General features: G+C 38.8%; 1 protein-coding gene across 1 annotated transcript in view; it reads left to right on the top strand.

Annotated features, from left to right (window-relative positions):
• The window catches only part of LOC103708740 (CBL-interacting protein kinase 24-like), a 34,615-nt gene extending 7,828 nt beyond the window's left edge, over positions 1–26,787 (top strand). Inside the window, exons 3-14 of the mRNA XM_008793799.4 lie at positions 130–201; positions 1,227–1,334; positions 1,416–1,490; positions 1,579–1,632; positions 3,137–3,262; positions 6,262–6,351; positions 7,364–7,486; positions 7,688–7,807; positions 10,798–10,914; positions 25,334–25,390; positions 25,487–25,561; positions 26,292–26,787. Of these exons, the coding sequence (XP_008792021.1) occupies positions 130–201; positions 1,227–1,334; positions 1,416–1,490; positions 1,579–1,632; positions 3,137–3,262; positions 6,262–6,351; positions 7,364–7,486; positions 7,688–7,807; positions 10,798–10,914; positions 25,334–25,390; positions 25,487–25,561; positions 26,292–26,357 (1,083 nt within the window). The 3' untranslated portion in view covers positions 26,358–26,787. The remainder of the gene's footprint in view (positions 1–129; positions 202–1,226; positions 1,335–1,415; positions 1,491–1,578; positions 1,633–3,136; positions 3,263–6,261; positions 6,352–7,363; positions 7,487–7,687; positions 7,808–10,797; positions 10,915–25,333; positions 25,391–25,486; positions 25,562–26,291) is intronic.
• Positions 26,788–27,065: the final 278 nt, after the last annotated feature.

The following is a 27,065-nucleotide window of genomic DNA, read 5'->3' as shown; positions in this document are numbered from 1 at the left end:
TCAAAAAAATATTGTATACCATGCACTATATATATATATATACACCTTTCTGGCTTAAAATGCTTTGTGATGTCAACCCTCCTCGCCCCACCTCCTTCCTTATAACAGTTTGTTGCTTGGATTTATCAGGTTTTGGCTAGCAGGACAAAGATATACATCATTCTAGAACTTATCAGAGGAGGCGAACTCTTTGATAGAATAGTAAGGCTTTGAATAAAATAGGGACATGTTTTGTATTCTTGTATTTGTATTTAATATATAGGTCTATAATGCTCAAGATCATGACATGGGAGTATGTTAATCATTCTTATATAATACCCTTCCTTTGCTATTGGGTGAGGCACCATAGACAATCATGAAATGGAAGATGTGATAATGTCGATACTTTTCCCTCCTTCCCTCTCTCCTAATGCAATTCCTAGATTTGTCATTGTCTTGTATAATGTGAATATCTGCATTTAATATGCATTTTTGTCACTCACCAAGTAACCACTTAGGTCTTCTAGCATGTGTTTTTATATATCTAGGCATTCATAGAATCTTACTCTTTCTTAGTTTTGCCCTCACTTGAATTTTTGACCTTCTTGGCATGAAGAAACCCTTTGTAAATTATTTTCTTAAATATTTTTCCTAGTGCAATTGACTTCTTTAGCTTCCTAATATGAATCCTCAACCAAATTTGATCCTGCGATAACCTCTGCAATTATGTTGGTCCCCCTTTTTTCTGCAGATTGACTATGTAATAAAAGTTACATACAAATATGAGCGCCTGTTTACTTTATGTATCTTCATGCGCAAAATTGTGTTTGTTCCTCAAATTGTTCTCTTGTGTCTTTGATATATATCAACACAATGCACATTCCTATCATCTTAAATACTTTTATTTGTACAACTGGCTTCTTCTATAGTTTCCTAATGTGAACTGTTATTTTAATTTGATCCTATGGTAACCTTTGCAGCTTTATTTGTCCTCCTATTCATAGATTAGCAACAGAGTAACTGTTAAGTATAAATGTGAATGCTTGTTTGATTATCTTCATTCACAAAAATGTGTTTTTTCCTCAAATTGTTCCATTGCCTTTAATATGTATGAACATAATGATTGAACTCACAATTGAATGACAAATACCCTTTCTTATCATCTCGTTGATCAATCAGCTAGCTCATATTAAATCTCAACATGTTTATTTGTTCTGTTATCTTCATATACATATAAACATGTGCAGGTTCATCAAGGAAAGCTTCATGAGAATGAATCCAGGCGGTACTTCCAACAACTTATTGATGCAGTTGATTACTGCCATAGTAAGGGTGTCTACCATAGAGATTTGAAGGTCTGTTGTATTAGATCCTTTTGGAAGTGCTTTCTTTAAAATTTGTCATTTTCGGCTCTTGATGTATGTTTACATGTGTAGCCCGAAAATCTTCTTCTTGATTCTCGAGGAAACTTAAAAGTTTCAGATTTTGGTCTTAGTGCACTTCCACAGCAAGTAAGCTTGAATGCTTTCCCTGTTTGCCTGAAACAGCTTCTTTGAGATAATCACGTTCTGTATTTAATGGTAATTCTGTTGGTTCCAGGGAGTTGGACTTCTTCACACAACATGTGGGACCCCGAATTATGTTGCTCCTGAGGTATTTTCTAGTTCTTGTTCTTTCAAACCGGTTAGTTAGATTGACTTCGTTGACTATATAGAGCTTTATTGTTCCTCGATAGTCTACATATAGCGGTGTCAGGATGTCTTATTTAACTTGAGCAACCATTCATTTGTCAGATATTAAGGGTAGCATAGTTTATTTCATGGCAATATGATTCTTAAAAAAAGTATGTTATTCTGGGAAAACTAAATGACTCATTTTTTTAAACAATACGTAACAGATTCTGTAATATTCTAAAATTAATTTTGACTTGTTCTCTTGTATTATTGAAACCAGTGTTTAGAGCATATGTGGTTAGTATCTTTTTAATATTAAAAATAAATAAAATATATTGAATATAATAAAACATAATACTGATAATAATGTCTTGTAGCAACATTAATAACAAACAAAAATCAGTGCTTCCTACTAATACCTAATAGCATAATTATTGCACAATTAACATGTTAACTTTTTTAATACCCATATCCAGCCCGCCTTAAACTCACAACCGACTTATCCATTAGTCTGAGCATGTAATGAAATCCATGTACGTAATATGCATTTATTTATGCTCATATGTATGTGTTTAGTAGGTTACTACATGATGTGAAAATAAAAAACAAGCATTGTCCTAACAAGTTAGTGTCTTTTTTATAGATCTCAATCATTTGTCACTACTTCCATTAAAGGACTTGTGAGCTATTCAGGCAGCTTTTTGACCCATCAACTTGTATTTGAGTTCCTGTCTTTGACTTATCATGTACATGGAGAAACCATTCTAAATTCTACTGTCTCACTTAATCTCTGATACTGCCCCTCTGAACTTTATTTAATATCTTCACTTTTAACTTTTCCCCTCTTAATTCTACCAAGTCCCCTTGAAAACCTCATCGGCTATGCTGGTTTTATGATCATGGGTGCGTCTTACTATCCGATATCTTAAATCATACCATAAATCTGTTTTTCTGACTGTTATCTGAAATCATCCTTTTAGTCTCAGTGGCTTGAAATAACATCACAGGTATCCCTAGATATGCATGCTTGGTGAATTAGAATGTACAAAGCCAACCCCGCATGGTTGGAGAAAGGCTTGATTGTTATGTTTATTGTTCGTTCATTTGGTCTCAGTGCCTATTGCATTATAACTCGGAGCCATATCTCCAGTTATTGTCTAGCTTAGATCTTACTGGAGGTATCCTCTAACCTGTGAATGATACATGATGAAATATGAGACTACATAAACAGATTCCAAAAATATAACCTGATTAGATTACAGTTGTAATTTTGCATATACTAAGCAATCAGTTGATAATATTCATTGCCATATACATTAGAACCTTCCATCAAATTCTTGTCAGGTTTCCTTTGATTTTCTGAGTCTTGGTATTTGTCTCTATTTTAACTATTAAATCAAGAAAAATTTACTATTACTTTTGAAGTAATTTTACCATGTTATTTGCCATAAACTGGTAATGAATATAAGCAGCTGGGCATCTAGGTACTCCGCCATGAAGGTTATGATGGTGCTGCAGCAGATATATGGTCATGTGGAGTTATCCTATATGTTTTAATGGCTGGATACCTTCCTTTTGATGAGACTGATCTTCCAACCTTGTCTAGAAAAGTAAGTTCCGCTTACCCCAAAATCACTTCATCAGGGGCCTGCATCATGTATCCTTAGTTTGTATCTTATGCTTGACAGAAGATCCCTGTAATTCTTGTCAACTTTCTTATAAGTATGATTTCAGGGAATACATATTTTCAAACAGCGAACATACTCTCATTAAATCTGCATATAACATGTTTTTTATCGTTTTTCCATACATGAGATTGCTACTTCCAATTCCTTATGGGCAGGGAAATTATGGCCTTTAACTTGGCTAGTTGCATTATGGCGTTAGAAATTATTCTAATGCTACACATGCGTTGTTGAATTGCACATTTCTATGGTGTTTACTAAGTATATAAACTACATGTAATATTCTAGGATTAGGATATTCTGAAGTGGTTTCATAATTATACCAAGGATATTGGGCGTTACGGTCTTGGCTGCAGAATGTTATAGGGCATCTTATAGCAAAAGAGGAATGTAATGCAGGATGACAAAATTCTAATGTAACATCAAAAAATCAATGCTTTCTAAAATCTTCTTTATTTAAGATTAACTATTTTAGATGTTTTGATTGGGTGGACAATTTTGGCCGTAGAATCAAAACTAAATCTGGTGGAGATCAGTAAAACTAAAAGAGTAGTTCTTTATGCACTCTTGCGCTCTATACCTATTTCTTAGGAGGATGCATGAACGTGAATGCCTCCAATGGCTGTTCATACAATCTTGTTGTGTTTTGTCTTATGGAACCTCAGCAGTGGACATTCTCTCCGTCAAGCCCCATTTTAGTTGCTTGTTTCCATCGCCACTTGCCCGACCAGTTCCTTCAACCGGCAACACACCTCCTTGGCTGCTCCTTGCTCCACATCTCAATCTACACAAAGTTGAACACCATCTCGTGTCAGCCCAGCATCCATGCGATGAACAGGTGCCATAGTGCTAGGGAATGTGGGCAACCATGGCAGAGATGTGATGCCGATGTTGTGGAAGATGGAAGTTGTGAGGATCCATGCGGGCGTGTGTTTAGTCCCACATCGGTTATTCGCTGGGTAGATCTTGGGTACTTATACAGGATCAAGGAACCCAAACAATAACTTCCGGCTAGCCATTTTGGATGAGATTTTGGGTTGTTACAAATGGTATCAGAGCCGAGGACGGCTCTTGTCCGATGGTGGGAAGGGTGTGAGGCCCAATAGTCCCACATCGAAAAGATTCGTTCCAGAGCCTGGGCATATGAGGCGGGTGTCTCCAAATCCTGCAGACGCGTTTTGGGTGGAAAATAAAACCGGGAAGGGATGAAGGACGCTTGCGTGAAGCCTCGGAACCGGACAATATCTGGCAGGGGAGCCCCGCGGTCCCTCCTCATATGGCCCCCACATGGGCACTGGGACGCTTGCGTGAAGCCTCAGAACCGGACAATATCTGGCAGGGGAGCCCCGCGGTCCCTCCTCATATGGCCCCCACGTGGGCACTGGGTGCCTCATGTGCTCTGCGCAGGCGGGGGCGTGACATTTGGTATCAGAGCGGACTCGGCCCATAACTTATGTGGACTAGGGGACACTGCAGCATGGATCTATTGGGGTTGACCATGGACCGATCGTGGCGTTTGTGATTAGATTTAAATGGATTTGAACCCTTAGCCTGACGAGGACGTCAGGGCTTGAACGGGGGGAGTATGTGAGGATCCATGCGGGCGTGTGTTTAGTCCCACATCGGTTATTCGCTGGGTAGATCTTGGGTACTTATACAGGATCAAGGAACCCAAACAATAACTTCCGGCTAGCCATTTTGGGTGAGGTTTTGGATTGTTACAGAAATGGCGGCAGAGAAGATGCAGTTGCCATGGTCATGGAGCATCTGGGACTATTAGGTGGAAGAACTCGTTGTGGAGCCTGGAAGAAGGCGATGTCCTTCAGCCAGTTGTTGTAGCTCTCGGTCTTGGATGGGCCACCTTGGCCCTCCTCCAATTTCCACATTGTGTAGCCCATTACCAATTACAATGTGCATAAGGTAGCGGAGGGAAGGAGAATAGGTTGAGGCAATTGGGAGGGAGGAAGTGAGCTCGAAGAGGGTAAGCAGCTGGTCCATGCTCGTTATGTGAATGACGTTGGAATGCTGAGCTAGATTGTGCAGCAGCTCGTTGGTAATGGCGGAAAAGAGAGAGAGAAAAGGAAGTCAAAGAATTGTCTTAGAAAGGGGAAAGAGAGAAGGAAAAGATAAGATTTCTTTTTCAATTTGATAGGTTTTGGCTTCTGGTTACTGGCTTTTGCCGGTTTTGTTTTATGGCATGTTATTGATACATATTGTAGAGACATGTCGGCACTTCAATGCGAGGGTGTTGGACCATGCACTTTCACGAGTGCCTAAAGTATTCCTAAAACTAAAATACTTGAGCTGGAAAGCTGGGAACTGATTTCAACCAAAGTTTTGATATTGTGGCCAGGTACTTAGACAAAGTATTTTGATGTTCAGAAACAGCCATAATAAGATTGGGAAAAAGAGGTCTTTTGATTATAAATTATATCGATTTGAGGACTTTCATTATTTTGGAGAATTATGTCACGACAGAGTTAGTCACATTAAGAAATTCAGTTCTCCAATCCTTATATACATCACATGCTTTGTCTCTCTGCTTAGGTAATTTAATAGAATTTGGAATCAAGGTGTGAGAATAGGAGTAGAAGTGGGAGCACTTGTGAATGTACAATCAAAATTTATATTATTTAATAATCTTGACAATGTGAATAGGAGGAAATGCTGATTGAGTTCAGTATCAATTTTCAAAGGTCATGTTTATCCCCTTTCATTCCATGGAATCATTAGAAGCATCCAATGTTTCCATTCTTCTATCTAATCCAAACAATGTTTTTGACTTGTATAAAATGATTTTATAAGTTGACATGATCTCTGTATCCCCTAACTGCTGTATGGTTGTTCCTATACCTTAGATCCTTTACCTTTAATATGTTATACTAGAATGTTGTTGGCACTAAGGATATCTGATGACTTTGCAGATCAACACAGCAGAATTTTCCTGCCCACCTTGGTTCTCTTCAGGAGCTATCTTGTTGATACATAAAATACTTGATCCTAATCCAAACACTGTGAGTATTGTAATGCCAGTCCTGCTAAAAATTATCTCTTGATTTGTCATTATCTAAATGAATGAGGATGGAGATTTGTTCTTGGGTGCTCTGGAGTCCTTTATCATCATGCTTGCTATAAGATTGTTGGCTTATGAAGAGAATTTTTGGATACCCTATTTCTACGATATTGACAGCATAATTTTATCTCGACATTGTTTGAGCTTGAATTGTAAGGTGATCATTTTGATTTTCTCCAGCACAATAATATCTATATGCTAAACTAAGAAATCCTGAGGGTTAACTAAACTTAACCTCCATACCTATTTAAACACCTGCCAGCTGTATTCACTGTTGATCGGATAAAGTTATATGAGTCTGTCTTTATCTTCTCTTTCATTATTAACAATTTCATTTTCTATTTAACACTGATAATATGGATGGTCTCTGCTGTATAGTTGATTCATGACATGAATAAAATCTAAAGCCATGTGTGGCATGAGTAATCTTTATCCTTTTCTGAAAGAAATCTTTTCTTAGGAGTTAGATTCAAATTGATAAAAGGGGCTCAAGGGTCTATCAGATTGACAAATCTGAAGACGTGTGCTTGCAAGCTGATGGACAGCACATTGACAACCTCAATCAGATCCATTAATATCAAAGCATATTGTTCATAGTACTGTTCATGCTTACAGTAACTGTGAACAATAACCGTGCCTTTTTGGGGGTTGGGGGTGTTGTCTTAACATTTCAAAATAAAGTTGACTCAGGGCTTTGGTTAGGGACAGGATTTTATTAAGTCTTGTGGTTATTTGGGGACAAGCAGTGATGAAAGATCGAAATTTTTGGAGCCTCCACATTATCTCTTGATTAATTTTCTCCTTTGCTCTCTTGGTTCTATATTTCTGTTTCTGACATTCATTTTCTCTCTCTCTATATATATATTGTTAAATTATCTACAGTGAAGTGTTCCTCTTCAATTTGCTAAATTTTTGTCCTATTTTCTCGGATGACCCATTTTCTGTTAATGCAGCGCATTCATGTTGAAGGAATAAAAAATGATCCATGGTTCAGGATAAATTATGTTCCTGTTAGACATGGTGAAGAGGAAGAAGTTAATTTGGATGATGTTCAGGCTGTTTTCAATGACATTGAGGTTGGTAAGCATTTGAGAAGTGCTCATTTTAGCTTTAGAATCAAATTTCGATGATGCTTTCTGTTTTACTTAATGGCTTCATTTATGTACTACCAAAGGACATTGCCTCATGTTTTTGCTTTCATATAATATTCTTATAACACTGATAAGCCTTAGTCTTTGTACCTCAACATCTTTTTTTTTTTTCTTTTTTTTTTTCAGGATCATTATGTTACTGAGCAGGTAGAAACTAAAGATGGAGGTCCTCTTATAATGAATGCTTTTGAGATGATTACTCTGTCTCAGGGGCTGGATCTTTCAGCATTATTCGACAGAAGGCAGGTACTTTCTAAATGTTTCAACTTGTTGGTTGAGGATTAACCTCACCTGTAAATTTAAAATGTGCTTGTTCGATTTATCAAATATGCTGTCTTCTCTGCAAACAACTAAGTTGTAGAGCCTTTTTTTTGTGTTGCTGAAGAGAAGTTACTCCGTTTTTTTTCCCCTTTATATTCTATTTAACTTCATTAGTAGGTTGCTACTTGATCTGCCATGTTGTTGATTTTTTCTTGTATACTGTCTTTTTGCTATGCTTTATTATTCTTTTCATTTGATCAATTCATCATACATATATTAGATAGTTTAAGCTTATTCATCATTGTTGAAATACACAAAATAAATTTCTTTGATTCCTCAATCTCCAAACACTATAGCTCATGTAAATCTTGTGAGATCTATTGAAAATATGCTTGAAGTTATTTAAAATATAAGTGAGCAAGAAGCACGGAAACATGGAAAAATCCCTTCGATTAAGATTAGGGTAATTACGCCACCTATATTGTTTCTAGTTTCTTTGTTTGACTGGATTAGAAAAGTCAATTCAAAGTGAAGCTTCACCTATCTATTACACTATGTACTGTTGACCTGAGTTTGTGCTGCCACTGTGAATGCCTGTTCAACAGGTGTTCACTGCCATGAATTACTTCAAATGAGTATGGTCCTGTGTAATTACAACCAATTGGAAATAGAAAAAGGCTTTAATCTTGGGAAATAATTGGAAGTAGAAAAGGCTTTAACCTTGGAAATACTTGGAGTGGTTTTCTGGTTATTAATTATCAAAAATAGCAAGAAGATGGAAATTAAGCCTGTGCAATTCCACTTTGCACTAAAATGGTCTTTCAAATATGAATATATTTTGGTTGAGTTCACTCATTATTTTACTCTTATTCTTGTGACAGAAGTCTCCAGCCTCTCCAGGACCTGTAGCCATGCTATAGAAATAAAGTTCTGAAGCACATTTAAGACAAGCCTTGGGTTGAAACGTTTCAATGTGTCCCTTTGTTTGTGAACAGCAAAACATGATGGATCAGAGAGTATACAAGAAATTCAAAAGAAAACGAAATTTTTAAGGCATTTCCTAATGCAAATTGTATTAGTCATGCATGTTATTTACTATCTGATCTAATATACTTGCATTAGTGATTCATGTTTTCTTAACATAAAAAAATGTTGAGATGCTATGCTTAATTATTGACATAGAAGATACTGTTGTTACGAACCACGTCTTCTCCACTGACCTAAGCTATCTTACTTGAAACTAAGCCAAAACAGGTACATACCTGTTTCGTCGTCTTGTTTTTGTTTTTCAGGCATAAAAGTTAATATGTTTTAATCTTGTTCAGAATGTCATGAAATAAATACATCCTTATCAAAACCAAAATCATATTGGCTTTGTGAATCATCATTCATTTACAATTCCTCCTGCTAAAGGCACTCTAATGTCAACTTCTTTCAATACAAGCATTTAATAAATAAGTTATTATTAAATCATGGTTTCACCCATTCATGTTTGTAAATTTGCAAGTTTCTACAAGCTTGATCAACTCCTTCCCAACAGAGTACATTCAGTAATATCATGACTAAATTATGACCACTCAATCAACTTTGCAAACTGGTTTATGGAGCCAGATCTGCTAATTTATTCAACATCTGTCACCTACCTTACACTCCTTGTTAATGGTAAATTTATTCTTGTGCACATTAATTTGAACATGGACTGTGTAAATTTACTGGCTATTATGGCTCCCTATGATAGTTTCTGCTTTGCGTAGCATTATGACATGGTTTCATCAGTAAGTTGTTTTTCAATTAGAGAACTTTAGCCTTAAATGTTTTTGGACATCAGTTTTGCAATACCAAGACGCAGGAGGCACACCACAAATTGATAATGGTTATTGGACCAGGGGTGATCCACATATGGCTTTTGATCATGGCCCAACAGAACATGACTCAACCACTGGACTCCCAATGCTATGCTCAATGCATCACAAATTTGACACATGTTCCACTTGCACACACCCTTCTATGTTAGTAGTAGGAACTATGAAGCATCATGCGCTTCTTCATAAGTATATGGATTGAGATTGGCTTGCATAAACAGTCACGGAATATTCCTAATTTTTAGCCAATGCAATCTAGACTTGACACTTGCCACTTGAGATTATGGAGGGATCTTGACATTTTTGTTATGGAACAAACCAAAAACAAGGTGCAAGTATCTGGAAAGGGGCTTGTTAGTTGTTCTTGTAGATAAACATGGGGAATTTGTTCCTTCTTTCTAATTCATTCTTTCTATTGCTTTGAATGCTCTGCAATTGCTCCATTTCTCTTTTCACTTTCCTTTGTTTTGGCTTGTTCAATGGAATTTAGAACCATCCAGTTGTTTTATCATTAGCCAGGAAATTTCATTTCAAGCAGCTCAACAAGCTCTACTGCATTTTTTTTCTTTTTTAGAAATCTATTTATAGCTGTTCATTACCTTGTAAATTTGATGAACAATAAAAGCATGCCTTACAATTCAAAATCTGTATTCAGCATGCTGGAGCAGTTCAATAAGATTGTGGACATTGATATAGTTTACCAGCTCAAAATAATTTCTTCTTTTACCTAATCAGAATCTGTCTGGTAGTTGCCACTTACCTTGTTTTAGTTGTTTAATCTCTTATTATCTTGATAATCATGGATTTTGGCGTCAACTTAATTATATAATATTTGAATGGGATGGCCATTGCTTTTTACAATTACTAGATGCCTTCCAAATATGAAGTGAATTATGTCTTGTAAGACGTCTTCATGTATAACATGTTTTCTGATATTCTATACGTACATGATAACTAAGGATTTTGGCCTACATTATTTTCATAGGTCGAGCTACAATTGGTGGTTACTGGATCTTGACTTCACTTATTATTAGTTTAATATAAGTTGTCTGTTATTAGCCTTTCATGACTGCAAATAATGCAACATAATATTGAACGTATTTTGCCTTGCAGGATTTTGTGAAACGCCAAACTCGTTTTGTGTCACGCCACTCAGCAAGGACCATCATAGCAACCATTGAAGCTGTTGCTCAGTCAATTGGTCTCAAGGTTCATTCCCAAAACTACAAGGTAAAATTCTTAATGGCGTCTTTCATGATATGTTTTTGATTAATAATAAGTGGTGCAAACACCAGTGCCAGATCACTCGTTACTTAGGTCTACAGTCGCCGTAGGAGGATGGTTCAACCAGTTTCATTGTGGTTAGAGTGATTTTATTTTATTTGATAGCCTTTGGGCTTATTTAGGTATTTTGTTATCTTTGAGGGTCTGTGTGAGATTAGTTTCCTTGTAGGAGTCTTTTTGCATTATGGATCTTATATATATATTGGACCATACGTTTGTATGGGGTATGCTATGAATAAAAGTTTGATTCCTTTCATTTGGCTCTGGTGTGAAACCCTGAGCAAGGGCTAGGCGTGAAGCCTAGTTCTCTTCTTCTCTTCTCCTCCTCTCTTCCTATTCTCTCTTTCTCCTTCCTCTTCCCTGTTGTCCAACGTCAGCATTGGTATCAAAGCTCGACAACCAAAAAAAAGAGATTTTCTTGGGCTGCTGTGGGCCTTGGCTTTCCCGTGGGCTCAGACTTCATGCGAGGAAAGCATTGGGTGTCTTCTTCCCCAGCCGAGAAAGGGTCCCGGTTCTTCCGAGCCAAAGTCCCCAAAACCCGTGTGTGTCCTCTCCTTCCGGCGGTGCACGAGAAGGAAAGAGGAACCCCTGAGATGGTTGGTGACTGGATGTGATGCCTCCTGTGCTCCCGGGTTCTTGCGGTGGCTCTTGAGGAAAGGAAGGGGAAAACCCTTCCCCTAGCGGCGTCCGTCATTCGGATTCGGGAAGAGGAGCACCGTCATCCCTCTCCGAGCGCCTCATCGTCCTCAACCGCTGCTGCACCCCACGCGCCGGTCACCACGGAAGCTGGCGTAACCACCTACAACAACCTACAAAGAAGATAAACAATAACGGGTTGTCGGGTCGGGTTGTGCCCGTTAGCCTGAATTCTTTTGGGTTTGATTTTTAAAAAAAATCTGTATCGGGCATGCAACGGGATACCGGAGTGGGCCGTGCCCTTTAACCTGAATCCTAACGGATATGAGTTTAAAAAAAGGGCTACTGCTCGCCTTCTTCCCTGAGATCTCCACCGCAGTGCCGCTTTCGCCTTTGCCACCTTCACCAATGCCATGATCCGTGTGGCCGATGTCGATTCTCCCCATCTCTGGTGTTGGACGGCAAGACACAGTCGCCCGAGCTCCACTGCCCCAAAACCTAAGGGGTCTTCACACCAAGGTTCGGCTTGCACCTTGGTCTTTGTCACCCCTCCCTCTCGCCGCTCTCTGCCCCTCTTCGCTCGCCGCCCCAAACCTTATGGCTCCTTATAACCCTCTCCCTCTCCTGTCGTCCCTCAGGGGTTCGGCAACGAACCCATCGCATACCACCATCTCCCCCTTCCACCCCTCCTAGTTCGCGGCCCATAAGGCCCACACTGCTAGCTTCCCCTCCCACCCCCCTTCTAATCCGCGGGCCCATCAGGCCTGCATTGCATACCACCCACACCCACCCCCGCTTCTAATCAAACGGGCCGTTGTCATCAGGCCCACCAAACTGCTTTGATCAGGCCCAACGAGTTGTTGATATCAGGTCCACCGAGTTGCTGTGATCAGGCCCACCAAGCTGCTGTGATTAGGCTCTAATTGAGCCATTTGAAGAGTCCGCTTGCTGCGACCGCGTTTCTGGTTGTTGTTCCCAGCTCAGGTCAAAACCCTTCTCTTTCTGAAAAATCTATTTGTTTATCTAAAATTTAGCATCTATGAACTTTTGTGTGCTCTGTTGACTTATCTTACTGTGAATTCAACACATACACCCAAACAATTTGAGAAACCCTTGTAGTGGTCCATCTTTGCCATTAATTGTAGGGCTGCATAATCTTTGAAAGTTTTTCAAGGTTCCGCGATACCCTGCAACACAGAATACTGACACTATTTGACTGCAATTACTTGCTTGCACTTATTACGTGATCCTCTGCTTGACTTCATTTACTAAGGATTAGCTTTCCATTTATGTTGAGCATATATAGTGAGCTCTAGGCATCTTTTTCATGCATTAGATCTGCCTAGGAACCACCACTGTCTTAGCATTGCAGGGCCACGCACAACTTTGCACACTCATTACATGCACCTTCGTAGTAGTCATGTTGGCTTTCAGTTAGAATCTCAACTTGCCATGGATCCCAACATCGAAGCTTTGCTAAGGGCTATCCAAGACTTGACCACAATGTCCACCCAGGTCAACACCCAATTAGACTCAGTTGAGGCTTCCCTTCAGAGGATTATGGGATCCAAAGAAGGTAGTGCCTTCCATTTGGAAGGCTCAGAGGTCGAGGATGAAACCTTAGACTATCTAAGATCTATTCGACAGGGCCACCTTGATGCTAATCCTTTCCCAGGCTGCCTTTCAGCCTACCCTCGTCACAGAGGATCGGGTCCATTTTCTAATGCTGATAGGGGTTATCGGCACAATGTAGAATCCAGAGAGCCTCATGACCATGATGAAGATGTGATGAAAGGCATTTGGGTTGAAGCTCCCACTTTTGATGGTCGTCTTGACCCAAAGGTCTTTTCAGACTGGTTGCACAAAATGGACTACTTCTTTGAGTGGTATAATTTGTCTAAAGAAAAAAAAGGTTCGATTTGCCAGAATGAAACTCATTGATCGAGCTAAGCTTTTCTGGCAAAGCACCGAACAGCTTCTGACTAGGAGACATCAACCTGCCATAACTGACTGGATAGAAATGAAAGAAAAAAACTAAAACTAAAATACTTTTTCCTTAGCTACCAAGATGATCTCCTCGACCGATGGAACAACTTGAGACAAGGCATCCGATCAGCTATTGATTACATTACCTAATTTGTTGAATACATGATGCAATGTAATGTGATTGAGGACGAAAAGATGGTCCTGAGTTGATTCCAAAGAAGTCTCAATGATGAACTCAGAAAGAAACTTGTCCTCCGAGAGGTGTCCACTTTAGACCAGGCTTATACATTCGTGTAGAATTATGAGTATAGGTCTCAAAGTCCATATTTGTGAGGCGCTCTGACACTCGGGGCACTTCCACGAGTCTTAATTCTTCGAAGCGCAGACCTTCTGTGGGGTCTTCTGCCCCTAAACCCCCTTCTACCGCCCCTACCCCAAGTCAAGACACCAAAGGTAAGGGAGTCCTTGGTGAGCCTCCCAAACCAAATTTCAGAATTCAGTGCTACAAATGCCAGGGTTTCGGTCACGTTGCCTCCCAATGTGCTAATAAATTTCTCTTTATTGATCAGCAAGAGCAGGGAGGTGATGCAGATGACTTGGAGGAGCAAGTCTATGAACCAAACCTTGATGACATTTAGGACATTTAGGAAGAGTTTGATGGACCTGATACCCTAGGATGCATCCACACTGTACCTATATCATTTGCACCTTCAGATAGAGAGTCTGACTAGTCCACCATGAGTGTAGTCAGATGTGCTCTCGCACAACCCAAAGAAATTGATGACCGGAGAAAAACTTCGATTTTCATACTTATATGAAGTGCGGAGAGAGATTGTAAGGTCATCATCAATAGCGAGAGTTGTATTAACGCAATATCCTCCAGCATCGTCTTCCGCTTAGGTTTGACTTCTGTTCCTTAACCACAATCTTATAAGATCTCTTGGATTGACACATCTTCTATTCACATCAAAAAAAAGATGTCTTGTGCTTGTTCACATCCTTTCTTACAAAGACACCATATGGTGTGACATAATTTCGATGGATGTAGGACACCTAATTTTGGGGAAACCTTGGTTGTTTGATCTTGATGTCACCATCTATGGTCAATCCAACTCTTGTTCTTTCGTGTTCGAGGGCAAAAAGATTAAACTCAATTCTTGCGGCCCAAGGCACCTAACAAGAACAAGAAAAGAGAAGTGTCAAAGGACAAGTATCTCTACATCTTGCGTCTCCGCTGAATTTGAGCGGAAAGTGTTCCACAAATCTCTGGAGTTCGCTTTACTTGTCAAAAAAGTTCACCTCCACAATCAGAGCGAACCACCAGCCGATGTCCTCTCTTTTCTTGAGGAGTTTCAAGAAGTATTCCCAGAAGATCTCCCAAATCATTTGTCACCCCTGCGTGACATTCAACACGCCATCAATTTGGTTTCGGGAGCAACTCTTCCTTACTTGCCCCATGATGGAATGAATCCTTCTGCGCATGCTGAACTACAATGGCAAGTCAATGAGCTCGCACGCAAAGGGTTTATTTGTGAGAGCTTAGGTCCTTGTGCTGTACCCGCACTCCTCACCCCAAAAAAAGATGGCTCGTGGAGAATGTGCGTTGATAGTCGGGCCATCAATGGAATCACGGTCAAGTATCGTTTTTCATTCTTCGACTCGATATGTTGGACATGATGGTAGATGCCACGATCTTTTCCATGATTGATTTGAAAAGTGGCTACCATCAAATCCGCATTCGCCCAGGGGATGAATAAAAAATTGCTTTCAAGATGAAAGATGACCTGTATGAATGGTTGGTCATGCATTTTGGCCTCTCAAATGCTTCTAGTATTTTTATGCGGGTGATGACTCAAGTACGACGACCTTTCATTGGCAAATTTTTGGTCGTGAACTTTGATGGTATCCTCATTTATAGCCAATCAAAGGAGCAACACTTGGCTCATGTGAGACAAGTATGCACAACCCTGAGGAATGAGAATCTGTATGCCAACCTCAAGAAGTGTTCATTCTTCACTTCTCATGTCAACTTCTTGGTTACATTGTTTCCTTAGAGAACTTTTTTGCTGATCCTAAAAAAGTCACAGCGATAGTAAAGTGGCCAGAGCCCAAAACCATCAGTGGCGTTCGCAGTTTTCATGGGCTTACTACTTTCTACCATCGTTTCATTAGAGGGTTTAGCACGATTATATCCCCAATCACTGATTGCCTCAAGAAAGACAACTTCCATTGGACTAGCGCTGTTGCTAAAGTATTTTGCGACATCAAGAAGAGGATGACTGAGGCGCCCATCATGCGACTCCCTAACTTCAGCAAGGCATTTGAAGTGGAGTGTGATGCATCTAGCCTCGGTATCGATGGAGTGCTCAGCCAAGAACGCCACCCCGTAGCATATTTTAGTAAAAAACTAAATGAGGCTAAGCAGAAGTATTCCACCTATGATAAGAAATTCTATGTCGTAGTCCAAGTCCTACGATATTGGCGCCATTACCTACTACCCAATGAATTCGTCCTCTACTCTGATCATGAAGCTCTTCACTACCTCAATTCTTAAAAAAGTTGAATTTCCAACATGCCAAGTGGGTTGAGTTTCTACAGGAATACACTTTTGTCTTGAAGCACGTATCAGGTGCCACGAACAAGGCTGTTGATGCGTTGAGTCGTCGGGTAGCCTTACTTTCGGCCATGTCAGTCAATATCACGGGTTTTGACAAACTCAAAGAGGATTACTTGTCTTGCCCTGATTTTGGAGAACTTTACAAGGCCCTCGCTGACGGACAAGAACCCTTGATTGATAGTTTTCATCTTCAAAATGGTTATTTGTTTAAGCAAACCAAGCTCTGTATGCCACGAACTTCCGTACGAGATTTTTTAGTGTGGGAAGTGCATGCGGGTGGTCTTGCAGGGTATTTTGGCCGAGACAAGTCCGATAAAGAGGTAGAACATCAATTCTTCTAGTCTAGCCTAAAAAGGGACGTTGCTAAAATCATTGGCCAATATCGAATTTGCCAATTAGCCAAACACAGAAAACAGAACAGTGGCCTATATACCTCTTTGCCTGTACCAGATCGTCCTTGGCACGACATCAGTTTAGACTTCGTGCTTGATCTTCTCCGTACCTTCAGAAAACACGATTCCATTCTTGTTGTTGTGGACCGTTTTTCTAAAATGGCCCACTTTATCTCTTGTTCAAAAACTTTTGATGCTTCCAAAGTGGCCAAACTCTTCTTCGATGAGATTGTCAAACTATATGATCTTCCAAAAACCATCGTGTCCGATAGAGATGTCTGATTCATGAGTTACTTCTGGAAAACCTTGTGGCACATGGTTGGTACAAAGCTCAAATTTTTTACTGCTTATCTCTTGAGGTGTCTTGTGGGCGAACACAACCGCAATTGGGATTCAATCCTTCCTATAGCACAATTTGCATACGATAATTCAGTCAACAGGTCCATAGGCATGAGTCCATTTGAGGTAGTGCATGGTTACAAAGCTAGAAAACCTCTAGATCTCTTACTCATGTCACCTCATGTTAGGATTTCTGAGTCTGCACATGTATTTGCACAACACATTCATGAGTTGCATCAAGAAATCCATAAGCGTATTCATGTAAGTAATGCTCACTATAAACTACAAGCTGATTTCCATAGGCGTGCTAAGAAATTTCAAACTGGGGATTATGTAATGATCCGTATTCGGCCTGAGCGGTTTTTTCTTGGAACCGTTAAGAAATTGCAGGCTCGTAGTGCTGGGCCATTCAGGGTGTTACACAGGGTTGGCACTAATGCCTATGTCATTAACCTTCTATCTGATTTTGGTATTAGCCCAACTTTTAATGTTGAAGATTCGGTTGCTTACAAGGGCTCACCAACAATCTCCGATGACCCTTTTGCTGAGCCCTCTCCTGAGCCCAATGATTTTCCTATTTTTGATCCCATACCAGCTTCGATTCTTTTACCCCTCCAATAAGCGCAAAAAGAGCACATTGATGCTATTTTAGACGATTAGACAGTTTTTACCAGTGATGGAAGCATCCAGTGCTTCTTGGTTCGTTGGCGAGGACAACAGAGTCCGACTCCACTTGGATCATGCGGTATGAACTTTAGCAGATTGATCTGGACTTGTTGGAGTATTACCAGAGCTACACCGAGCCGTGCTCGTTGAGGTTGACTTCTTCCCACCCAGGAGGAGCTGGTGTGGACACCAGTGCCAGATCACCTGTCATTCATTTCTACAGTCGCCGCAGGAGGATGGGTTAGCCAATTTCATTGTGGTTAGAGTGATTTTATTTTATTTGATAGCCTTTAGGCTTATTTAGGTATTTTGTTATCTTTGAGGGTCTGTGTAAGATTAGTTTTCTTGTAGGGGTCTTTTTGCATTCTGGGTCTGATATATTTATTGGACCATACGTTTGTATGGGGTATGCTATGAATAAAAGTTTGATTCCTTTCGTTTAGCTCTGGTGTGAAACCCTGAGCAAGAGCTAGGCGTGAAGCCTAGTTCTCTTCTTCTCTTCTCCTCCTCTCTCCCTCTTCTCTCTTTCTCCTTCCTCTTCCCTGCTGTCCGGCATCAATAAGTTACAAGAGAATAAAGATAGAATAAAAGGAGAAATTCCAATACGCACGCAAAGAGAACTCCCCAAGCCCATCCTTAGTTGGGTCTGCTACATCATGAGCACTTAACCATGCCTGACTGGGTTATAGACAGTCAGCTTGAGTTGAGGATATCACTTAGTATAGTATATATGATAATTCTAGTGGTACATTCATCATTGAACATCTGTTATATTAAATGTTTTTTTGAAGAACCATGCTTCATCAGTGCGAGATATGACCAAATTAAGTCCTAATTTCAATACACAAGCCTCTGATTTATTCAGTGTGCTGTTTCTGACCAAAGGCAATTCTCTTTGTTTGCATCTTTAAAATAATGAAATGTGAAGCAACCATCATAGTTAAACTTAACCCTAGGATAATCTCTGTTGGTATAGTGTATTCTTTGTTGAGGAAATGTTAGCCACAATTTTCATTTTTTTGGGGGGTGGGTGGGGAGGTGGGGGGGTGGGTGTAACAACAGGGGTAGAGCACAATTACAAACATGGGAAAATAGTTCCTCTGGCATCAGCATTAACAAGATAAACCAGGCCAAGGGAAGTCATTATTTCTTTGACAAACTTTAAGAAGCTTGACCTTAGAAGAAGTTAAAAGGCCAAAATCTAAAATATGATATTACTCTAGACCTACAGGAAGACTCTTCCACAAAAGAATATCTGATTGCATGGAAATATGGATCCTTGTTCCAAAGTTTAAGTAATTTGTATATGGATAAAAGCCTCCATTTTTTCCAGGTAGTGGTAACAATTTGATACCATCCACAAGAAAATCTTACATAGTTCACGGAAGATCCTATGCACTTTTAGGAATGATTCAAAATGAATCGTTCTAAATTGTTAGTTCATAATTCAATCAATTGATCTCTCTTCTCTCCTCTTCAAAACCCTAGTCACCCTATTCATCTCATTCGGCTCTCTGATGCTTCCTCCTGCTCCCAAGCCCTTGATCCTTGCAACTTTCATCCCGATCCCAATCCCTAGCCCTCACCCTCTCTCTTGCCCCCTCTCCTCCCTGATCCCTCCGCCTCACCCTCCTCCTATGTCCCTTGTCTTCTAGCGACAATGACACCCTCCTCTTTTCCTTCCAGCAACGACGATGCCCTTCTCTCTCCCTTTTGGTGTGACGACCAACGACAATGCCATCCTCTCTCTCTCCCCTGTCTAATCTTTCTACTTGTTCACATCTTTCGACAGCGATGGCTTAGTGGCCCTGGGCCTCTCCCTCATCGCATGTTAGTTACCAAGTCCCATGGCTCGGTCATTGTAGCATGTCTCCTTCCCCCCTTCTCGTTCTTAGTCTTCTAGATTTAGTGGACTAGTACCAGATCAACACTAGACTATATATCATGTGTAGGTATAGTACCATATTCTATCGACCTAGTTCTTTGACTACTACAGCACTCGATGCCAATTTTGTGCAAACCTTGCATTTTAAGCCTAGTCCTTTTTATTTTGAGTTAGACTTTTTGGGTACATATTTGCCAGTTATTCATATCGAGGATCAAGGTATGCCAAATTGTGCTGAACCAGTTGGTTCGGGGAATACTAAACCGGACCGGCATAGTTGTGGCTATTCAGACAATTTGAAAAGCCGATGAGGAGGGGGAGATGTGGAATTCATCATGAGGGGGGAAGGGGCGAGTCGAGAGTGAGTTCCGAACTGTTTGAATAGCCAGCGAGAATGCCTACTTCAATTTAAAATTTGAAAATAAAAAGGGGCCCAAAATGGACTGAAATGACATGATACTGGTACGTACATTACCATACCACAGAGCAACCGATATAGGCTCCGGTACCGGTACAGCCAACCTTGTCGAGGATAGCTTTCTTACTTTTGATACTCATCCACAAACTACTGGGATGAAGCTATTCATTTGGATTTACTACTTTGATATTGAAATGGAAAGTGCTTTCAACTTCTTTATTAGTTTTGTCTAAATTTTCTTGTGTCTACCACTCTTTTCTTGCGGGGCAAAGTGGCAGAAATTTTTTTTTATGAGCATATTTAAAACAGTATCATGCCTAGATGTTAGAGGATGAATCATTTTATTTTGTCTGATTAGTATTTGTTCAGTGTTGGTAATAGAAATTTGGAGAAGACTGTATAATACAACCATGTTATTGCTAAATAAGTGTTCTGTTGAATCAGAAGTTTAAACTTTTTTATTTGTTAATGCAAACATTAGTTTGAAAAGCATACATAGTTACTTGGTTCCATGATTGACTATGTGCTTTTGGCATTTAGAGTGCACATTGGCTCATATGGATTTTTCTTTTTTGAATTTTATCATGCGATACACTTCTAGGGTTCACTATTATTATTACTAAGATTAATGTGAATTATGAAATTTACATCTCAATGTGTAGGTTGATCAACCGTTTCTGAATTTAGTTCAGCTAGTTACTGATGCAGGAGATTACCAATTTAAAAGATCCAAGCAGTCCATGTTTTATCAAATAGTTTTGTTAATGTTTAAAAGTCTTTAATGTCAAGTTGATGTAGCATTACTTTACCAGGTACTGTTCATGAGTACTATTCACAGTACTGTGGCAGCAACTTGTTAGGGGCTTTTGTCTCTTTTTCTTCTTTCCTTATGCTTTGATTGATGGCTAGGATCTGTTTTGAGTTCAAGGGTCAAGATTTAATGTTGTTGAAGTTTTGAGTCTATATAAAGATTATAATCCATTTCTTGAGAGATGATTTGATTTGAAGAAAGAAAAGAAGCCAGAATTTGGCTACCTTCCCTTCCCTCCTCTTACTCCCTCTTATATTTTATCCTCTTCTTTCCTCCAATTCTTATATCTTTTATCTATTGCTCTTCTATTTTCGCTATTATTTCATATTCTTGCTATTTATTTTATACAGTTGATAATTGATCTTAGATCTGATTATACTTGGATCTATGTTGGATCTATAATCAGTTTATTTTGCTCTACTTTGATCCCTTAAGAGCATTAACTAGAATCCTGCCGTTTGTTATTAATGCTTGAAAATATTAAAATACTTCAAAACTTTTATCCCTATCATAAAATCCTAAATCCTTTTGCCAAAACCCAAATCCATTGCTTCTAGGTCCATCATCACACATGAACACCCTAGCCCCTATTGTCCTATGTCAAATTTGGTATCAGAGATAAGGGATTCTATCTTGTTCTTTCTTCCTTTTCATTGATCTTTTTCTCAATCTTTATTCCTTTCCTCTTATCATCATGTTATCAAACAAGGAGCTAGGTTTCAAGATTGATGCCTTCCATCAACATCTCAAGTATGAGAATAACGTTTTTGTGCAGATATATGATGATATGACATCGACCAAGAACAACTTAGCATCAACCAAAGTTTCATTGCAAAATATATGCTAAATTCAAGGTGGTCAACGAATAACTATTGTAGGTAAAGACCCATCTGATAGGAATCTTGTGGTTGAAGATTTGTACCATGGAATCTTAGAAGCATTGTTATTAGACCGGGGTTGGACCGGCTTATTGGATTGGTGGACTAGCCCCTTCTCTGATTCGACTTCCTAATTGGATTGGAGTTGAATCTGGCCTGGTGAAACTTGAATGAAATGTGACGGTTTGAGAAAAGCTGTGACTTGGGCGATTCAAAACCAGGTAAATCAGGTTCTCTTGTTTTCGAAATTTTTTTTGTACAAATAGTGGTCAAGTGGAGATTTGAACTTTTGACCACCTGTTTGATATAGAACCTCGACCACCTTTTTGATATAGAACCTCGACCACTAATTTTAATGTCTTAGTAATTTAATTAGTTTTTAACAAAAAAAGAAAATTGTCAATTCTTTTCCTTTTGGAAGAAAATTAAAGAAAAACAAATATACTTCATTTTTTCATTTGGATATTTCAAAACGTCATTAGTAGAAAATGAAAGAAAAACAGATATACTTCATTTTATTCATTTGGATATTTTCAAAATTATATTATTTAAAAAATTAAAAATATCAATAAATTCTATATATTTTTTAATCATATATAATTTTTCTTACTCTTTTTATCCATGTGGTGTGAAAGAGCAGTATGTAAAATAAAAAAATTATTTATCAATTGTTATACACTTTCGTATATTATGCTTTTTATTTTTAATATTTTAGAGTAAATTACAAAAATCCCTCTGGGATTAGGGGAAAATTCCACTTATACCCAATAATTTGAAAACTTACGCTTACCCTCTTGAGGTTTATTTTTATCCAACACTTTAACTCATAGCTTAAAAGAACGTTAGCCAAACCTTTAGCCTTAAATAGGACCCAAATACATTGTCAGAAAAAGTTCAAAAATAATCAAAATAACCTTAAGTGACATAATAGCCACCTAACGGCATGAGAAAATATGTACGTTCTCCTTTCCACCCAAGGGCAATTTTGACTTTTTACGTGAAGTAAATAGTTTCATTAACGCCGTTAATTTAACCGGGTGTAAGTATAGGTTTTACAAACTATTGGGTGTAGATGTAATAAATGTAAACCTCAATGGGATTTTGTGATTTACTTTATTTTAAATCAAAGCCCGGTTCGACTAATTGACCTGGTGGTTGGACTAGAGTGACCAGGGCAAAAGGGAAAAAAAAAAGAAAAATATAAGCCCAGTTATAAGGGCAGTCTTGTCAAAGTTTTGAGTGACGAGGGTCATAGGCTAGAAAGTATAGATTCTTGGAATGTTCCTTTTCATTTCAATAGAATTTGAGTGCATGTTATGCCTATCAAATTATTATTATTATAACGGTCATGTGAGTGAATAAAAGAAGAAGGCCACTTGGATTCCCTCATGTGAGTGGACATGTGTCTCCTTGCATGAGACCTTGATGACCAAGGTTGATGAGTCACCACTTAAGAGAAAAAGTATTCTCTTGTTTGGACTATATTGACCAAGTTTGACTACCATATAGAGACTTGTGTCCCAAGGAATGAGACATGTGTCCTCCTATATAGATAAGTTTCTAAGTAGGCAAGGGCAAGGGTTGCCTTAGTTCCCAAGTCAGTTGCCATGTGTCTAGATGTCAGTCTTGTGAGTCCTTGTATGTATCCAATTGAATGACACTTGTCACCTCCATGAAGGCTCTCTAAGTCTATATAAAAAGTCGCCCATGAGAGGAGAAGTGGAGGTTGGTGAGAGGTTGAAGTGAGACTTGTGAAGATAGTGTGAGTGACTCATATGTCTTAGGAGTGAAGTCCTTTGTAAGCAAGCTTTGAGGTATTTCAAAAATGAAAAATGTTGACTTCTTTATTTTATTGTGCTTAGATCTCTCTCTCTATTTCTTTCTATCTCTCCCTTTCTCTATTGGCTGGGTCAATCTCTAGTCTAGGTTTAATAACTGTGCTTAACTTGCAATCCTTATCAAGAACTTGTAATCAATGATTTGTCAATGAGAATCCTGCAGTTAATGATTCGTTTAATGTTTTGGCAATAGAAAATCAAAATACAAAGAACTTGTGGCAAAATCATGTCATCACTCCAAGGGTCTATGTCCGAGCTCCAGCAATATGATAATCCATTCCTTGATGATTTGCTGTATATGTCAAACATCACAAACAAATGAAGGATTTATAGCTTCTTAGTTGTCAATTGATGGGCGTTAGAACAATCAATTGGTTCTGAGAAAATTTTGTATGGTTCTTCACAATCAAATTTTGGGGATCCAATGGTGGATCAAACTTTGAAAGACATATATATCATCTTGAGGACGAGACACATGCAGTGGAAGTGAATGATTCAGTAGTAGTTTAAAATATCCAATCGGTCGTTATTTTGTAAAATGTCTAAAGAGTCTTAATGCCAAGTTGTTGCAGCATAACTGTACCATGTACTATTCATGGTACTGTAGTAGGAACTATTCATGGTATTGTAGAAGCAACTTCTTAGGGGCTTTTGTTTCTTTTAGATTTTTGTCTCCTTATATTTTAATTGATGGCTAGATTTTATTTTGAGTTCAAGGGTCAAGATTTAATGTTGTTAGAGGTGAGTCTGTATAAAGGTTGTAATCCTCTCTTATGAGAGATGGATTTGATTGGAAGAAAGAAAAGAAACCAAGATTAGGCTGTATTCCCTCCCCTTCTGTTATTCTCACTTTATTTCATCATTTTCATCTTTCCTTTGATTCTTCTATCTTTATTCTATTGCTATCCTATTTTTCCTATTATTCCATATTCTAACTACTTATGTTATACAGTTGATAACCAATCTTTGATCTGATTAATTTATAAGCAGTTTATTTTGCTCTTATTCGTTCCCTTAAGACCACTAGAATAATTGCCATCCATTATTATCCTTTGAAAAAGAAAATAACAGACACTTCAAAGTTCAACTCGTCTATCTTTCAGGTTGACTCGGGTTTGCTTAGGGTCGACTCATGATCTACCATCTTTCAGGTCGCATATAAGCAACCCTAGCTGCTATCGTCCTACATCAATTCCTTGGATTGTTTGGTCTAGAGATTTGTTTTATTGTCCTAAAATGCCTAAGAATCCTGCCCATGCCCAATTCCCAAAAGTTTTATAAGATTGCTGAAATGCCTTTTTACTACTTTCATGCAAACCTTCCCATTGTCTTCTCTCTCCTTTTTGCACCTACAAGGCTACAACTTGCATCCAGGACCTGCTCCTTAATGGGGACATCTCAAACCAATAATGCTGCATGTTGTCAAAAGGTCCCATATTTTGATCTGTGATGTTTGCATTCATGCAAAACACAAGCATTACTGTATATGTTGATTTTTAAACTAAAGATTCTACTTTCTTTCTGCAAGATCTTAAGTGAAAGGTGTATACGGCATGGAAACACATTATATTATGTTAGTCTTTCAAGATCTAAGAATAATGCTTTACATCTGCTGAGATATTCCCAAGACCATTTGTGTTTATATCTTGGAAAAACCTTTAGAATCTTGATCAACCAATAAACCATCCTTGTACGATAAGAAGCACTTTATCAGCAAATCAATCATATTCTTTAACAAAAGCTTAATTGTTTTACAAATTTATAATCAAGTTTAATCAACTTGTATATATCATCTAGCTTCAGTGCTAGATGAGTGTTTCAAGTAATATATTCTTATTTAACCATATGGTAGCTAGATTCTCTGTTGCTCATCAAGGCCTTTTTTTTTGGTGGTTGCAGATGAGGCTTGAAGGAGTGTCCTCGAATAAGATGGGCCAGTTTATTGTTGTCCTGGAGGTAATTTTGTTTTTTTTATTGTTCAACTTGTCCAGCCATGTGAATCTACTACAACCATGCAAGCATTTTCCTTTGCTCAGAATTGGTTATTGCCAGGTTTTTGAAGTTGCCTCTTCCCTTTTCATGGTGGATGTTCGGAAGGTTGCTGGTGATACACTAGAATATCACAAGGTTAGTATATGTTTCTTGGGCTTACAAATTCTGTTTCTTTTTGGAGCCCTGCTGTAGTAGCAATTTGCTGGTCTTATCTCATCTACGTTAATGATCTTCTACATAGACTGTAGAGAAGATATCTAAACTAAGAAAAATTGTCAGAGTATTACACAACTTTCAAGAATGGAAGTCTTTAGGTAATGTATGCGATGGTTCTACCTTAAATAACAACTATTTATTTTCCAGTTAAGAGATACTTAACCCAGGGGGCTGCTGGGGAAATGTTGATTGTTATTTGTATTGGGTTGCAAATACAATAAATGGGAGATGTTGTATGCAATAAAAGAAAAAGGAGCAGAAAAACCTTTTTTGGTGTACCTACAAACTATCTTAAGCTAGGAATATTGTAACTATTTGTGGGTGGTGGCCAGAAAATTAGAATTTAAACTGGCTGTCAACTTGTTTTCCCTAGTTGTCACAGATAACCTTCCAACTAACAAGCTGAGGTTCCCGGTTTGAACGTGGATAAGCTAAAATAATGGGTGGGGGTCTCCCTCCCTTGAAGTAAAAAGGGTTAGTAATTGTTGGCAAGACCCTGTTACATCCTTTTATGGAACTTTTTGACCAGATCTGTGCTTCATATCTAACTCATTCTTGATTGGTTAACTTCTATTTACTAATAGCAGCTTGCTAAAATAGAAGATAATGCAACCATCACATACTAAAAGTAAGGCTATTGTTCATGCAGTTCTACAACATTTTATGTGGTAAGCTGGAGCATATCATCTGGAGACCGACAGATGCAGCTGGCTAGATCTTTCACTTCTTAGGACAGCAAATTGCTGATTTACTTTTGAGAGACAGCATGCCGATCAACTCTGAGGTTTGTTGCAAATGTAATCATTGTTGGTAAAGCTCAACCCATGTGCATTCGAGGAGGATTAACATGAAAGGGGCCAGCTATGGTTGCCACCGTTACCGGTATATCAAACCGGTTTGAGGTATTTCAGTGTATTTATCTGTGGAGCACCGCTCAAAGTCAAAGGCCTTCCTCGAAATGACGTGCAACTGTTGTTGGCCATTATTAAATAGATTCTGTATGGAGTCGCAAGATGTGTAGGTATATGATAATCCATGAAATCACTGGTAGCGAAGTTTGTTGGTCCCTTTTATTATCTTTTGACGAACACGTTAATGTTGAGCAGCACATGATTTGAGATTCTTGCCAAGGCTTGCCGTCTGCCTGAGCATCTTGTTTGTCATGTATTTTGTTCTGACGAACAATTGCCGTTTTGATGCTTGCTGTGGATATATGAGTTTGATGGGTGCATAATCAGAATGGGCTGATGCAATTGAGCTGAGGGTGTGCTTTTCGAGGTCTGAACTCTTGACCCTGTAAAGATCTGGCATCCAACAAACAAGCAGGGCAAGGAGGCCTTGTACCCATTGTTCAAAAGATGCGCGACTTTGGCGTAAAAGCAAACCTTCGAGTCAGAGCGATCACCTTCGCAAGGACCAGATG

This window comes from Phoenix dactylifera, chromosome 8 (assembly GCF_009389715.1).
Source record: "Phoenix dactylifera cultivar Barhee BC4 chromosome 8, palm_55x_up_171113_PBpolish2nd_filt_p, whole genome shotgun sequence".
Lineage (NCBI taxonomy): Eukaryota > Viridiplantae > Streptophyta > Magnoliopsida > Arecales > Arecaceae > Phoenix > Phoenix dactylifera.
This window is presented reverse-complemented; position numbering and strand designations above follow the sequence as displayed.